At 36.9% G+C, this 14,172-nt stretch overlaps 2 protein-coding genes across 2 annotated transcripts in view; both read right to left on the bottom strand.

The window, feature by feature from the left end:
* The window catches only part of LOC103129398 (probable polypeptide N-acetylgalactosaminyltransferase 8), a 17,875-nt gene extending 10,050 nt beyond the window's left edge, over positions 1–7,825 (bottom strand). The window contains 3 exon segments of the mRNA XM_007540479.2: positions 1,241–1,481; positions 2,481–2,769; positions 7,782–7,825. Coding sequence (XP_007540541.2) covers positions 1,241–1,481; positions 2,481–2,673 — 434 coding nt within the window. The 5' untranslated portion in view covers positions 2,674–2,769; positions 7,782–7,825.
* Positions 3,641–6,684, bottom strand: rad51ap1 (RAD51 associated protein 1). The gene is made up of 9 exons (XM_007540478.2): positions 6,414–6,684; positions 6,276–6,322; positions 5,814–5,949; positions 5,521–5,618; positions 5,348–5,437; positions 5,160–5,285; positions 4,895–5,080; positions 4,060–4,179; positions 3,641–3,981 (listed from the first exon to the last, which is right to left on the bottom strand). Exons 1-9 carry the CDS (start codon positions 6,428–6,430, stop codon positions 3,854–3,856), a joined length of 948 nt encoding a protein of 315 aa, XP_007540540.1. The 5' UTR covers positions 6,431–6,684; the 3' UTR covers positions 3,641–3,853.
* Positions 7,826–14,172: the final 6,347 nt, after the last annotated feature.

The following is a 14,172-nucleotide window of genomic DNA, read 5'->3' as shown; positions in this document are numbered from 1 at the left end:
ATTTGGAACAAACTTCCAGAAAACTGTAAAACAGCTGAAACACTGAGTGCCTTTAAATCCCAACTTAAAACCCACCTGTTAGAGCTGCTTATGGCTAAATTAGGATTAGAGTGTGAGTTTTGATGTCTTCAATGTTTTTAATGTTTTTATCTTTACTTTTTATGTATTTATTTCTCTTTCTCACTGTCTATGTTTTAATGATGTAAAGCTCCCCGGAAAACGTCCCAGTTAAACGACGTTTAACTAAAGTCCTACGGGGTTTAGAGTCCCAGTTGACGGCGTTTCAACTAAAAACCTAGAGGTTGGAGTCCTTGTCAAACGGTGGTTTTGACTAAAGTCCCAGAAGGTTAGAGCCCCAGTTAAACAATGTTTAACTGAAGTCCTAAAAGGGGTGTTGGTTTTAATGTTTTTATCTTTTTTAATCTTTTTCAAAATCTCTTTTTCTCACTGTTTATTCTATGTCACATGCTGTTTGCATTTTAATTATGTAAAGCATTTTGAAATGCCTTGATGTTGAAATGTGCTATACAAATAAAATTTGATTGATTGAGAAAACTGTCTAACAATACGGTTTGAACCGATGTTCAAAAGACTGTTTCTATATATCAGTTGAATTTTTTTTTCTCCATGATGTCAAATAAATCAGAATGTTTGAGGTTTTTCCTTAAAATACAGTAACTTAATAACTATGAATCTATCAATCAAAAACTATCAATAACATGCAAAACAATGACATCACCTTTTGGTTTAGTTAGTTTTGGAATTAAATGTAAAAAGAAAGAAAAAGATACTCCTGATATAACAGAAAAAAAGCCAAGCTTAGTCAGCTCAAACACTTGTGTAATGCTAAAAGTTTGACAAGCCACTCCAATTTTTTAAAACTAATGTATTCTTGAATTTATGCAGCATTTAAAATTGTTCTTAGTGCAACTATTACCTGTGTTAGCTCAATATTATTATTATTATTATTATTGACCTTTATTCCACCAGGAAAATACCCCCAAAAACTTTTTTAAGAGAATACAGGCTAAGACATAGATCGCTGTTGTGCAGTTTCAAAACAACAAGCAGGAATGATGTCAATAAAGTCTAAACCTGTTCCAAAAGCAAATAAGAATCTTGGTTGCTTATGGCAAATTGACTTTTCAGAGATGGGAAACTCCCTGTGATGACACCTGTGTGTGTGGAAAAGGTGTGCCAGCTTTCACCAGATTCTGCAGGAGGAGGAAGAGCAGCTCACCTCGGCGGCCTGGTGTCAGGAATGTCCCGGTTGAGCGGCAGCCGGTCACTCAGGAAGGCGTTGTATCCGTATCGCTGGAACAAATCCTCGGCCTCCTTCTGCTCCTCCTCCGACAGATCGTCGCCCCACTTTCTGAACAGACGGGAGTTCGGGTACAACTTCTTCACCAGCTTCTTCTCCTTCACTTTGACCCCTTTCTCTTCCTCCTGCTCCTTCTTTTCAGACTTTTTCATCAGGTCCACTGTGGACAAAAGCGCCGAGTCTTTAGTTTGTTTTACTTGCCCCTCCCTGAACTGCAAACAGCAGCACATAAAATCAACATTCAAAACAGTTGATATTATGATAATAAATACATATCGAACAAGTGATGTTGACCTTAAGTCATGTAGGAGTTTAGTTAGATATTAACTAGAATCCACACTGTGGCATTTTAAGAATTTCAACATTAGATTACATTATAACACTAAACACAGACAAAACTTAAAAAAGCAATTTTAGAAAAGCCATAACAGATATCAAAAAGCTAAATCATTTTAAAATAGCTTAATGGCTTGAAACCTGTTCATAAGTTGAACTGAGTTTCTTCCTAAAAGTACGTTGTAGTTTGCTGTGAACGAGCACAAAGATTTTGCTGAATTTTGTGAAATTCTGAAGATATAAAATGGAGTCAAAATTTGCATAAATGTTCAAAAATCTTAAAAATTGTGCAAATAGTTTAGTATACTTGAAGTAAGATAGAAGCTAATTTTCAAATAACTTTTCAGCGAGATATAGGAGCTTGTTTTAAGTAAATAAATCCTTAATATTGATTTTAAAAAGTGCAAGTTCCACTGGCAGATTATTTAACTTAAAAATCAATGTTAAATAATTATTTTATCAAAACAGTTATCTATATCCTGCTGAAAAGTTACATATAAGTTGGTTTTGTTTTATTTTAAGTGTACTAAGATATTTGCACTAGAAACTAGACCAAAAATACTTGGTATAATTTTGTGTTTTTCAGTGAAAATGGTGAAATTACCAAACAATATCGCAGCAGAACTGCTGCTAAAGTATGCAGAACCAGTTAAGTGCAGAATAACATACAGATCATGGAATAGTAAGAAAAGAGAAACAATCTGAAGAGGTGAGAGTGCTGACAAGTCTTGGTTTGTTTAAGAATCAGCATAGACGTTCAAATAAACCCACAAGAAAGACATTTATTTTCTAAAATCAACTCAAATCTGAGAGGTGTACTCACACAGCCTGTTGATGTCCTCTTCCATCCTGTCCATCCTGCGGATCATCCCCTGTTCCCGGATGGAGTCGTCATGCTGGGCTCTCTGCAGCCTCTCTGAGTGGGATTGAAACTCTGTTTTTATGGAGCTCAGGTAAACCAGAGCTGAAGCCACAACGAAGAGCATCAGCGAACCTCTGACCCAGGCGGATCTCATCCTGCTGCAGACGCCGAGACGTTTCTGCTCTTAAAACAAGAGGCAGAAAGTTTTCTTCAAGCTGGATAATCTCTATCTCCACCCACATCAGCGAATCTGAAAATATAGATTTTAATCTGCTGGGCAGATTATCTTGTTTCAGTCTCACTCTTTACACAGTTTGTGTTTTCCTTCCTTCACACCTGCAGGGTGTTCACCATCAACTCCACCAGCAAAATCTGTGGGGAAACGCGGAGCAGGAGTGAAAGGAAAACTCAAATATCATTTTACTTCTGTTGTTTTAGTGAATATATTAAACAAACTCACTAAAAACAGGTGTTATTTAATTCACTTAAAGCTTCATTTGGCTTCAAAGCATAATTTTGTTCAATTGAATAAAACATTTTTTTTTTCTGATCCATGCCATGTTTTCCTTGTGTCCACTCTGACCTGAGGCGTCCTGCTATGAAATATCAAAATGACAAATGTTTTAAAATCAAACAATCAGAATCAAGGTGAAGATTTGTATAAACATTCAACCTTCTTCATGACTGAAAAGATGTTCATGTAGATTGAATATAAAGGAAAAATCAGAACAAAGATTAAAATAAGAAGAAATTTCTGAGTAAATAAATGGGTGATGAGTAAAATAAAGTTAGTTTTCTCTACAATAGACAATAATTTTACCATCAGATGCTGACATCAACAGCATATATAAATTCTTTACTCCATATTTACACAAACTACTTATTGTTTACCAAACTGGCATATCTACATTTCATAATAAAAAAATAATAACATTTAAAATAAAAGCTCTTAAAACACATTTATCTAATAGCTCTTTGAGGAATTTTGAATTAATATAAGTTACATTTAATTTTCCTTTGGGTATTTTTGAATTTGAATCCTCTTCCTCACTTGAAACATATAAAAATGTTTTTAAAGTATTTATGATATGCATCTACAAAAACACAATCCAGCGTGAAAAGATAAATGCTTTTAAACTTTATTTTTTTTGTTTATGTACAGAATATACAGGCACTATAAAGATGAGTAAAATGTTTTCAACACAACAGATGAAAAAAAGAGGATATAAGGAAATCTAAACAAAGAAAAGATTCATTCTGAACTAATTCAAACTGAAAAGCATCACAACTGAGACTGAAGTCAAACAGGATTAAAAACATTGACAGATTATCTGTCAGTGAGTGGCGACGCTCGGGTGGAGCGGTTTGACCCGGACCATGCGGGACAGTCCCAGTCTCAGCCCGGCGCTGGGAGACTTCACAGCCGGCGTCTGGGATGAGGTCGGACTTTTACCGACCTGAGCTGGAGAACAAACGCATCTTTATTACGTTTACTGTCTGGAAACAAAAAAAGGCAGCAGAAAATGCGGTGGGGTTGTACCTGGCGGGTTCCACTTCGGTATTCTGCCCCCTGCTGGACTCACAGAGCTCACAGGCTTCACACTGAATGAAGCTGGCTTACTGGGAACCAGTTTGGCTGCTGGGGGACTTTTGGAAACTACTGGAACATAAAGACATGGAGTAACTCTAAAGCAAAGACGTATGCACATTTTTCTTTACACTCACAAACATGGTTGGAATTTATTCTGTTCATGATTTATTGTGAAGAATTTTTCATAAGAATTTCTATTATCGTCTCGATAAATTTCAATTAGTGATGTAACAAAAAAAAACTCACATTAATGTTATTTTTTGTAATTTTCTCCACTGCTTGTGGGCATCAATAAATATAAATAATATGAAAATATGATTAAATGCAGTCACTGTGTGCAGTTTGATGATATAAATCCCCTTTTTTGTTGAGTGTTTTTCAAATAGGAATGTTTTTCAAGAACAATATTTGTATTTATGGTGCTGAATACCAAGCAGTCACAGCCATACAGCTACCAAAAAAAAAGAAAAGTAATAAACTGTTTTTTTAATCAAAAACTTAATAATTATAATAATACCACATATCACTATTAAATTCAAAGTCCACATCACCCAGCCCTACATCCAACCTTCCAAAGCTCACAGGCAATTTAAATTTGTAGTACAAAATAGAAAAGTTTAACATGAATTGATGTAGATATTTTTTATAGTGGACAGAATTTCCATATGTAACCTGGAAAACACGACGAACAGCAAAAGGAAATTCTAATTTAATTCTCCTGGTCCTTCCAGGTCTGGAAAATACTGAAATTAACAGGAATCTTGCTGAACTGAAGCCAACTTACCTGCAGCCTGTGGTTTAGAAAGTGAAGACTTTGATTGTTTCTTTTCTTTTCTGGGAGCGGGACTTGGCTTGGGTTTGTCTTTCTTGGTCACTTTCTCCTTCCTTTTAGCCTTGCTGGACTTCTTCACTGTAAACTCCTCATCCTCGCTCTTCTCGGGCTCACTGAAGTCTTCATCGCTCTCTGAATCTGAAAAGGCACGGCGGTTATCGCGCCGAGTCGACAACAAAAGCAGGTTGATACGAATACAGGTGGAGCGCCAGATAACCTGGAGTCAGTTTAGGTTTGTAGTCTTCATCTTCATCATTCTTTCTCTGCACCTCAGCTGCTTTAGACGAGGTCTTCTTTTGTCTGGCAGCTGGTGATGCTTTCTCTGATGTGATTTCATCAAGGCCTGAAGGAAATGTTGTTTAAAAAAAAAGAGACGGAGCGAGAGAATAAAAAAGAGAGATTTACCTAAAACTGCTCCGTTCACGCTGCAGTTGGACAGAAGCAAAGAAGCTGGATCTGTGTTTTCATCGACGGGGCTTTGAACTTTAACATCCGCTGGGAAAATAACAGGAACAAGACAGAATTAGAAGTTTATAAAACATAAAATCTACATGTTACATGCAACAGCTAATCCTTACTGGTGGGAGAATCGTTTAATCCGTCTGAGTTATTGAGTAACGAAAGCGTGATGGCTGCTTCAAGATCTCTTTCATACAACTTTTCATCCAGCGGTTTTCTGGAAACAAGTAATGAATTCATGTTCACAACATGTAACTAAACACATCACAGCTTACAACAGGAGCAAACAAGTTATTGTTGAAATTTTTGTGAGGTTTTGTAGCGATGGATTAGCTGGCTCCAATAAATCTGAAGATAACACACAGAGGCAGACTGTAAAACTGATGTTCTTGTCCTGATCTGTATAGCCCACCTGCTCTTGTCGCTCTGAGCTGCTGTTGGGTTTGACTCTTGGCTGGACGACCTGACTGGAGGTTTCTTCTGTTCGTGTTTCGTTTCCTCTCTGGCCTTTTTGCTGGGCGGTGCTTTCGAACAGGCGAAATCCTCATCTGTCCCAGAATAAGAGCAGGAAACACAGACATCTTTAAGAAAAGGAAGCTTATAATAAAGAGTTGTTTTTTTGTTTTTCCAGAAACAACATATACTAACACATTTTCTACCACCGATGTAAAGCACTAGTAAAAAAAAAAATAATATTTTCTTCCTCAGGACCCATTGAAAACCTTATATGGTTGCATATTTTTAAGATTTTCAGAGACAAACTAATACACTAATAAACAGTTATTTAAATAAGACAAATGTTTGATGGGATATTGTCGAAAAAATATTTACTAAAGCAAGCAAACCAGCATAGAAAGCTCATTACTTAACTCACCATCATCAAAATCTTTGTTTTCACAGTAGTTCACAACCTTCGTCTTCCTGTGTTAACACCAAACGCGTAATCATCAACAGCGGTTAAAATGATTAGCATATAAAAGATAAATTTACAGTGATAGAAGCGTATTCTCACCTGGATGGTCGGTCCATGTCCAGAGTAAATGTGAAGCAAAATTTAGTTTTTATTCTTGGAACATTAACGGCTGGTTTATAAACACGAACAACTGCTGTGACAATACGCTAATGCTAAATGTGTCCGAAGAAGCTAGCCTAAGGCTACTTAAAACTTTACTCTTACTTTCTAATTAAAAACAATTTCAGCTTTAGTTAAGTAAAGTCGTAGCGCGTCCTTCCTGCTTTCATCCAGCCCGCCGGATAACACCGGAAGTGACGTTTTGTTGACTAAAATGACGAAACACCCGAGCTGATTCGTTTCTACCTTCAACGATTTTACTTTTTTCGGTTTGTTTTTCTTCTAAATAAACAAAACTGCATAAATACACAAAATAATATTAATAAAGAAATAAAACTATATTTTTATTAGTAATAGTAATTAAGTGACGAATATGCTTCTTTGCTGCGTTTGACGTACGTGCTGGCATCAACAATCTTTTTGAACGTCAGCGATGCCGCCATATTGGAAAGGTAGATTTGTGCCTACAGCATTGCATAACCGCTGAATATTGGACCAACACAGACCGTCATAGAGCTGAATTTTTGTATTTTCTTAGATGACCCTACGTAAAACTATAAATAAGTAACAAATTTTAATTGTATTTTGGTATTAAAAAAATATTCATTGTATCAGGCTAGGACATATTTTTAATTTACTTTAGGATACTTCTTGTTATAATATGACTTCTGATGAGTAAAATGGCTTTAATCAGAAGACAATATATTGTTTTCAAGCAATTGTTAATGTTCTCTTATCCAATTTTTTATTCAAAATGTGTTGTTTAATACAGATGGACTGCCAGCTTTTCTAACATGAAAGACTGCACAATGTTATAAACATTTTGTGACTAACGCTTTCTTACCATCTAAATGTCTTGATAAATCTACCCACTATTTTTTTTCCCACAGCTAAAATCATGAAATAAATACATCTATTCAAATTAACTTAACACTAAAATCATAATTTTAGATCTCAATGAAAACAATATACAACAGTGTCTTCTTGCTGTTTCCTACTACTTAAAATAAATTAAATGAGGATGTGTTGAGACACTGGCCTAGAAATAAAGCCTAGTAATGACTCATCCCACACTTCCAGTACCATGCTGCCAAACATAAGTTTGCACAAGCTCACACGTGGAAGTGTGTGGGGAACCAAAGTTTAAAAATAACATAAATTACTTAAAATGTAGTCACATGTCTTTAAACAGTTTAAATACAGTTATCTAACAAAATTAAGTATATTTTATTATAAGCCTGTCCATTTTCTACCAAATTTGGACATATTAGACATCAATTTTAATAATACTGAAGAGTCCGTCTCTACCTGTGGATGCAGGGTCCCTGGGGGTTGGACAGGTGGGCTCCATCCTGGACAAACAAGACAGAGAAAAAGAGGCCAGACAAGCTCTCTTAGCTAGCATTCTTGTTAAAGAACTGTGGGAACAAAAACAGTTCAAGTAATGCTAATTTCATATAACAATGGGGGGGGAAACACATATATTTTAATATTAATCTCAGAAATCTTCAAGAAAAATCTTGGACATTTGAAAACGGTGGAGAAAATTTGGAAATTTTCGACTTTACAAGCTCAGAAAAAAAAAATCAAAAATTTTCATTTAAAAAAATTCAGTCTAATCGCAAAAGTTTTTTTGTTTTTGTTTTTTTCTTGCAACCTTTTGACTTCTGGAGCTTTACTAGAAAATTTCTTAGATTAATCTCAAAATTGTTGAGTGTTTCGGCAGGATCTTATCTTTTTTTTCTATCTCCAACGGTCCTAACTCGGCGTCACACACATGAACTCTGGACAGGGGTCAGGGTGCGGATCGTCGCAGCGTCTTGACGCAGTGTCTCCAGCAGATGGCGGTGTGGGTCCGATGTGCCCATTGACTCTACCGGCTGATTGACATGAGCTTGACACGTCCTCAGCTGCCCACTCGCCCACACTTGGGCCGGAAACAATCCCTTCTCGCTCTGAAGTGGGGTAAAAATGAAATCTGTCCACTTTTACAGCCATTCCAAGAGAGCAGCTGCTCTACCGAAGGTTGTCATTTTCCCCTTTGTGAGTGGGTGGCTGTCGGCTGTGGTTTGTCACACAATGGACCTGAAGCAGACGCTCGGGGACGCCTGGATCAATGTCTTCGGACCCAGACAGGGAAGGAAGACAAGCAGGCTGGGCCAAAAGGTCTTGTGGTCACACATTCCTAAACTCCTCCAGCGCTGCCTACAGCTGGGACTGAAATATCTCTCCAAGTTATGCAAACACTGCTGTACAACACTTCTGATCGCATGTAAAGATGTTTACGTTATGTTTATGACAATATCCCAACAGCTGCAATGAGGATGCCTCAATATTAGACCTTAATAGTTTATTTAAATATACCAGCTTCAATTACAACTGCTAAACTTTATAAGATCTGAGTTTTACGTGACATTTGTCTCTAAATAGCAAACTATTTTCCTACATTACATTTGGCTGATTGTCTATTAATGTACTTTAATTAGGTATTTGGATGGGGGACCAAAACTGGCTCTAGCCTTGGAACCTTTATCTGTCTAACTCCAGCCCTGCTTTTATGAGAAACTAGGTTTCATCAACTCCACTGAGACAAAAGAGAGTAAATTTTAGTTGTATTAAACGACAGAACAAAGGTTTCATTTTCATATTTCCCCTCCAGTAATTGTTTTATCTCCTAAAGAGAAGCAGTTTGGTTTCCTAGCCTACTTGGCCTCTGAGGTCATCAGTGGTCTTAATTTGAGTGTGTTAGTTGGAAGTGGTCAGGATCCTGTTTTCCTTCTCCCCCACTGATGTGAATGCCATCATTATGTTGTGTTTATCGCCTCAGAGTGGTAGTTGGAGTGAGGCTCTCTAGGAGCACAGCTGGTGTCCATGTTTGGTTGTTCCGCAGGCGGAGGCTTCAGTGTTATTTACATTCCTGGAGGGAATAAAATGTATTCTGTAGCGTAGATGCTGCAAAACATATTCACATTTTCGTGTCTTTTATTCATAAAATGCACATTTTCTTTTAGCTAAAGAGCAAACGTAGATGATCTTTTTTAGCTGCTCCGATTCATAAAGTATGTTATTAAATCTCAAGCTGGGTATATTTTTAGTTACTGCCTTGCAGAGAAAACTCTCCGGTTGGGGCTGGGAGTTATTTACCAGCCTCAACCTAAGGATGCCTTAATGAGCTCGTAGCGCTTCGGATATCCGGTGCGGCGTTGTTGTTTTTGTAATCTAGAAATGGCCTAAAGCCAGATGCCTCCAGGCCAACCGCAGCCAGTGAACCAGAGTGGGCAGACAGATGTGTCAATCAGCGGCTTCCGGAGTCCAAACTCGCTGTCACTGAAACTTCACCAAGGTTATTTTTCCAGCTGCAAACTGAGCGGCCACAAATGTAATTTCAAGGAAGAAACCGTCATTTTGCGCATTTATTTTAATAAAATTAGGGCTTTTAATCAGGATTACGGGAAATATTAGGTACATTGCTAACTTGTATATAAACAAGTATTGGACTAGTACAAAGGTTTTTTTGTTTGTTAAAACACTCTGACCTAACTAAATTTAAAACGGAAAATCAGAAAGACAGTAGAGCTGCTGATCGAGACAAAATAAATTCTGGGTGGTTTAAAGATTTTCCAGTATTTGTAAAAAAAACAAACATAGTAAGTTATAAAACTGAACGGGAGCAAAGGAAATGATGAAAAATATATTTTCTTAAAGTTTGCAAATTAATTAATTTGTGAAAAGGGCACAAAAAATAAAACTGTGATTTATGAAAAGATTCACACCACTAACATGATTTATTGTATTATTAGGGTTAAGAAAGTAACATGTTGCATATGATAAGTTTATCATAAGCATGATAAACTAAATTGTACATATTTAGTTTTCAAAACTAAATATGCATGATTTTATTGAAATAAACTCAGTTAATATGACAGTAATATAGTTACCTAATTTTTGAGGGTTAGAATATGTTTTAGCCTAACATAAATGGATGTGGGTAACTCCTTTTTTCCCCTAAACTGCTTACTGTTTTTGCTTACTACATTTTTGTTGTTCTTCTTGGATTATTGCAGATGAGATTTAATTAATTCCAGCATTCAGAGGGCCACAAATGGCCCCCGGGCCGTGCTTTGGACACCCTGCTTTAGCATTAATCCTTGACCTTCTGATCCATTTCTAAAGCTTTAGCCATGCTTTGATCACTTAGCTCAATGCTACATAACACAAGTAGTTTAAAGTCATCTGCTGATGCTCTCAGCGTCTTCCCTAAAACCCGATCAGAGTGATACACGCTCCCAGACGTCACCGTTCTGGATGATCCTACGTGTTGACAACACGGTGAAGCTATAAAGAGCATCAAAGCGACTGCAGTAATTCATCGCTGCCAACTCTGCACTGTGACTCCATTTAAATAGCATTGTTTGATGCTCTGCACTGCAGCTTCGTTAGGACAACCTTTCAACAGGCAGGTCAGCGGCTGAAGCTCAGCAGAACCTGATCACCCATCATGCCTGGGATGCTGTGATGTCACCGGTGACTCGTTTGTTGAAAGATCAACAACAGCAACAAAGTGTCCGGCTGCAAAAATCTCTGACAGAGTCCTCTGAAGTACTTTTGGTCTTACTTAGGCCTGTCACGATAACAAATTTTGCTAAGCGATTAATTGTCTAAAAAAATTATTGCGATAAACGATAATATTGTTTCAAGACCTTTTGACGCTGATTTAATGGAAATGACTAATAATGCATGCAATTTCCTGCCATAGATAGATACACTTCATTTTCAAAAGAACACATAACACTTGAACTGATAAACTAAATTAACAAAACAACCAAAAACAAAAATAAAATTGATTCTCAGTCTCCATTAACAAAAAACGTACTTGAATAAAATCTAAACATAAAGCCAAAGTGGAAACAAATATTGCATTCAACCAAAAGAGTGCAGATTATGAAGTCTGTACTATATTGGCCTTCAGTAATCACTAGATTTAAATAGAGAAGATGGGCACATCCGACTACCTAATGCAGTAGACTACACGATTTTTTTGCCCCTATTTTCTCCTTATCACAATCTTAGATCGTTGGCTGATCTAAGATTATCGCTGGTGATGTCGTAACCGATCATCCTGTAGTGTGACGTAGAAGGTCGTGGCTGCTCCGATCTAAATCAGGGGTTTCCTCTTCCCCGAAGCATTAACGCTGAATGTGACAGGTAGCCAATCAGAACGCGCGGATTCTCCTCCTGCTTTCCGAGGGGAAATTACGGAGAGGATTCCCAAACAGCTGACACGGCACAACCCGAAGTCCAGCGGACATCGGAGATGATATGTGGAAACAACATTAATATTTATTCAACATTTCGTGCAAAGAATATAGAAATGACAAGGAGAGGAGTTGGAGCCAAATTACTACCGCAGTTGATAAACCCGGTAAGTTTTCAGCTGTTCTTCGTTAACGTGACATAAATAGGTTATAATGATTTTCATTCAGTCAGGACTTTACGCTGACTCTAGCCACATGAATCACAGGTAGATTCTAGTAAAGCACTGATTAACCTGGTTTTAAAATGAATTAACTGGACTTGTAGCCCTTATTTTGCGCCCATGTGGCTGGACACCAGACGACACGACGAACCCGATCGAACCGTTATACCTAGGATTTCTGTCGGCTAATGTGTCTCTCAGGTTTTGAAAATGGGCCGACAATCGGCCGACAACTCGTGTCGTGTGCGCTGGACATTACACTAAGGAAATGAGGAAGGGAGCGTCAGTGGAACACCGGAGCTGAACCTTTCTTGATTCACTGTCATCAACAGAAAGAAAAAAAGGCAGGAAGAGACGATAAAGCCGATAATTAAAATGAGGTCGATAGGTTTAATTTATCGTTCGATTAATTGATTTATTGTTTATTGTGACAGGCCTTACTGTAATTATCTTATTTCACCTGAAATAAGATAAAACTAACTTACCTGTAACTTTTCAGCAAGATATAGAGGCTTTGTGAAAAGTAAATAATTCCTTAATATTGATGAAAAAGTATTAGTTTCCCTCGCAGAGTATTTTGCTTACAACATGGGAAAATGTGAAATAAGCCAAATGAACTAGAACTTTTTCATCAATATTAAAAGCTACGGCATGCAACTTTTATAAGAAATAATTTTTTACATATTTGCTGAAACTGTCACTATATAGAGACAGAAAACATGGGAAAAAATTCCAACGCCAACTAGAAACAACCAATCAGAGCCAGGAGGCGGATCTTAGTGCTGTCAATCAAGCCAGTGTGCACGCCTTCCTTGATACAACTTCTTCCCATCAGCACAGCCTGTTGTGAATGCTAAGGCTAGTTAGCATGGCTGCTATTACTGCAGATTAACATTTTCCTGTGACGTTTCTCCGCCTTTTCATGAGACTGATTGACAGCGTTGGCCCCTCCTCCTGGCGCTGATTTGTTGTTTTTGCAGTGAGGTGGAGGAGGTTGACCTTTTCATATTTTATCTGTCTCTATTATACTGTAATGGTGATAATTATAACAAATATGTAAAAAAAAAAACATTTTGTAAAAATAAAAAAATCACATACTGCAGCTTTAAGGAATTATTTGCTTAAAAAAACTTCTATATATTGCTGAAAAGTTACATCTAAGTTAGTTTTGCTTTGTCTGAAGTGTACAGAGAGATTTGAACTGGAAACTAGGCCAAAAATATTTGGTATGTGTTTGATGTTAGTGACTCATCCTGCTGAAGAAACCTGGAATCTTGTCGCTATATGTTGAATATTGATTAGCCATTAGATAACAATCCAACACACAGCGGAGGACGATTCTGCTTAATGCTAATTATTACCTGCAGTGCAGATTACTGCAAAGCTTTCTTAAACATTTTTTAGGTTGAAATGCTGCATTTTGTGAAGGCAGTATTTATTCATCATTATCTGTTGTATTCAGAGTTAAAAGTTCAGAATAATTCAGCTTTTAATACTTTTGGGAAAGGTTACTTTAGTCAATGAAGAGTTATTGATCTAACTTCAAGCTTTTGCCAACTTTCAAGTGCTGCAATGCAGTGAGTTATTATCCAGTAGTCAGGGTGTCATGACCCCTGTCTGACGCCAGAGGGCGGTATCATTATGTGGCAGCCGTACATTCCGATTTACAAAAACTCAACTTTTCTATGTTCCTTAGTTTATGGGAAGATGTTTTGTTCAGATGAAAAGTTTTAGATGCAGCTCTAGAAAAAAACATGAAGAGCCGACTTTACTGAACCCCGTAGAAAAACTCCTGGTTTTTCCATCAAATTTTGAGTTAAAACATTAGTATTGTTGTTTCTAAATGAACATAAACTTGTTTTCTTTGCATTGTTTGAGGTCTGAAAGCTCTGCATCTTTTTCGTTATTGTGACCATTCCTCGTTTTCTGCAAATACTAAACTTTTGCTTGTAATTTCAGAGACATGTTGTCAGTAGTTCATAGGATAAAAGAACAATGTTCATTTTACTCAAAAATATACCTATAAAAAGAAGTAAAATCAGAGAAACTGATCAGTTTAAGTGGTCTATTATTTTTTTCCAGACCTGTATTTCCCTGGAGGGCAATAAAATAAACAGTTGATCAAAACGAAATTAAAATGTGAACAAAAAATGTATTTAATTCAGTAATTCAATTCAAAAAGTGAAACCTCTTCGCAGTGCTGTGAAAAGTATTTACCCTTTC

The sequence above is a fragment of the Poecilia formosa genome, unplaced genomic scaffold (assembly GCF_000485575.1).
Source record: "Poecilia formosa unplaced genomic scaffold, Poecilia_formosa-5.1.2 Scaffold542, whole genome shotgun sequence".
NCBI lineage: Eukaryota > Metazoa > Chordata > Actinopteri > Cyprinodontiformes > Poeciliidae > Poecilia > Poecilia formosa.
Note: the sequence above shows the minus strand (reverse complement) of the source record. Positions and strands in the feature narration are given on the sequence as shown.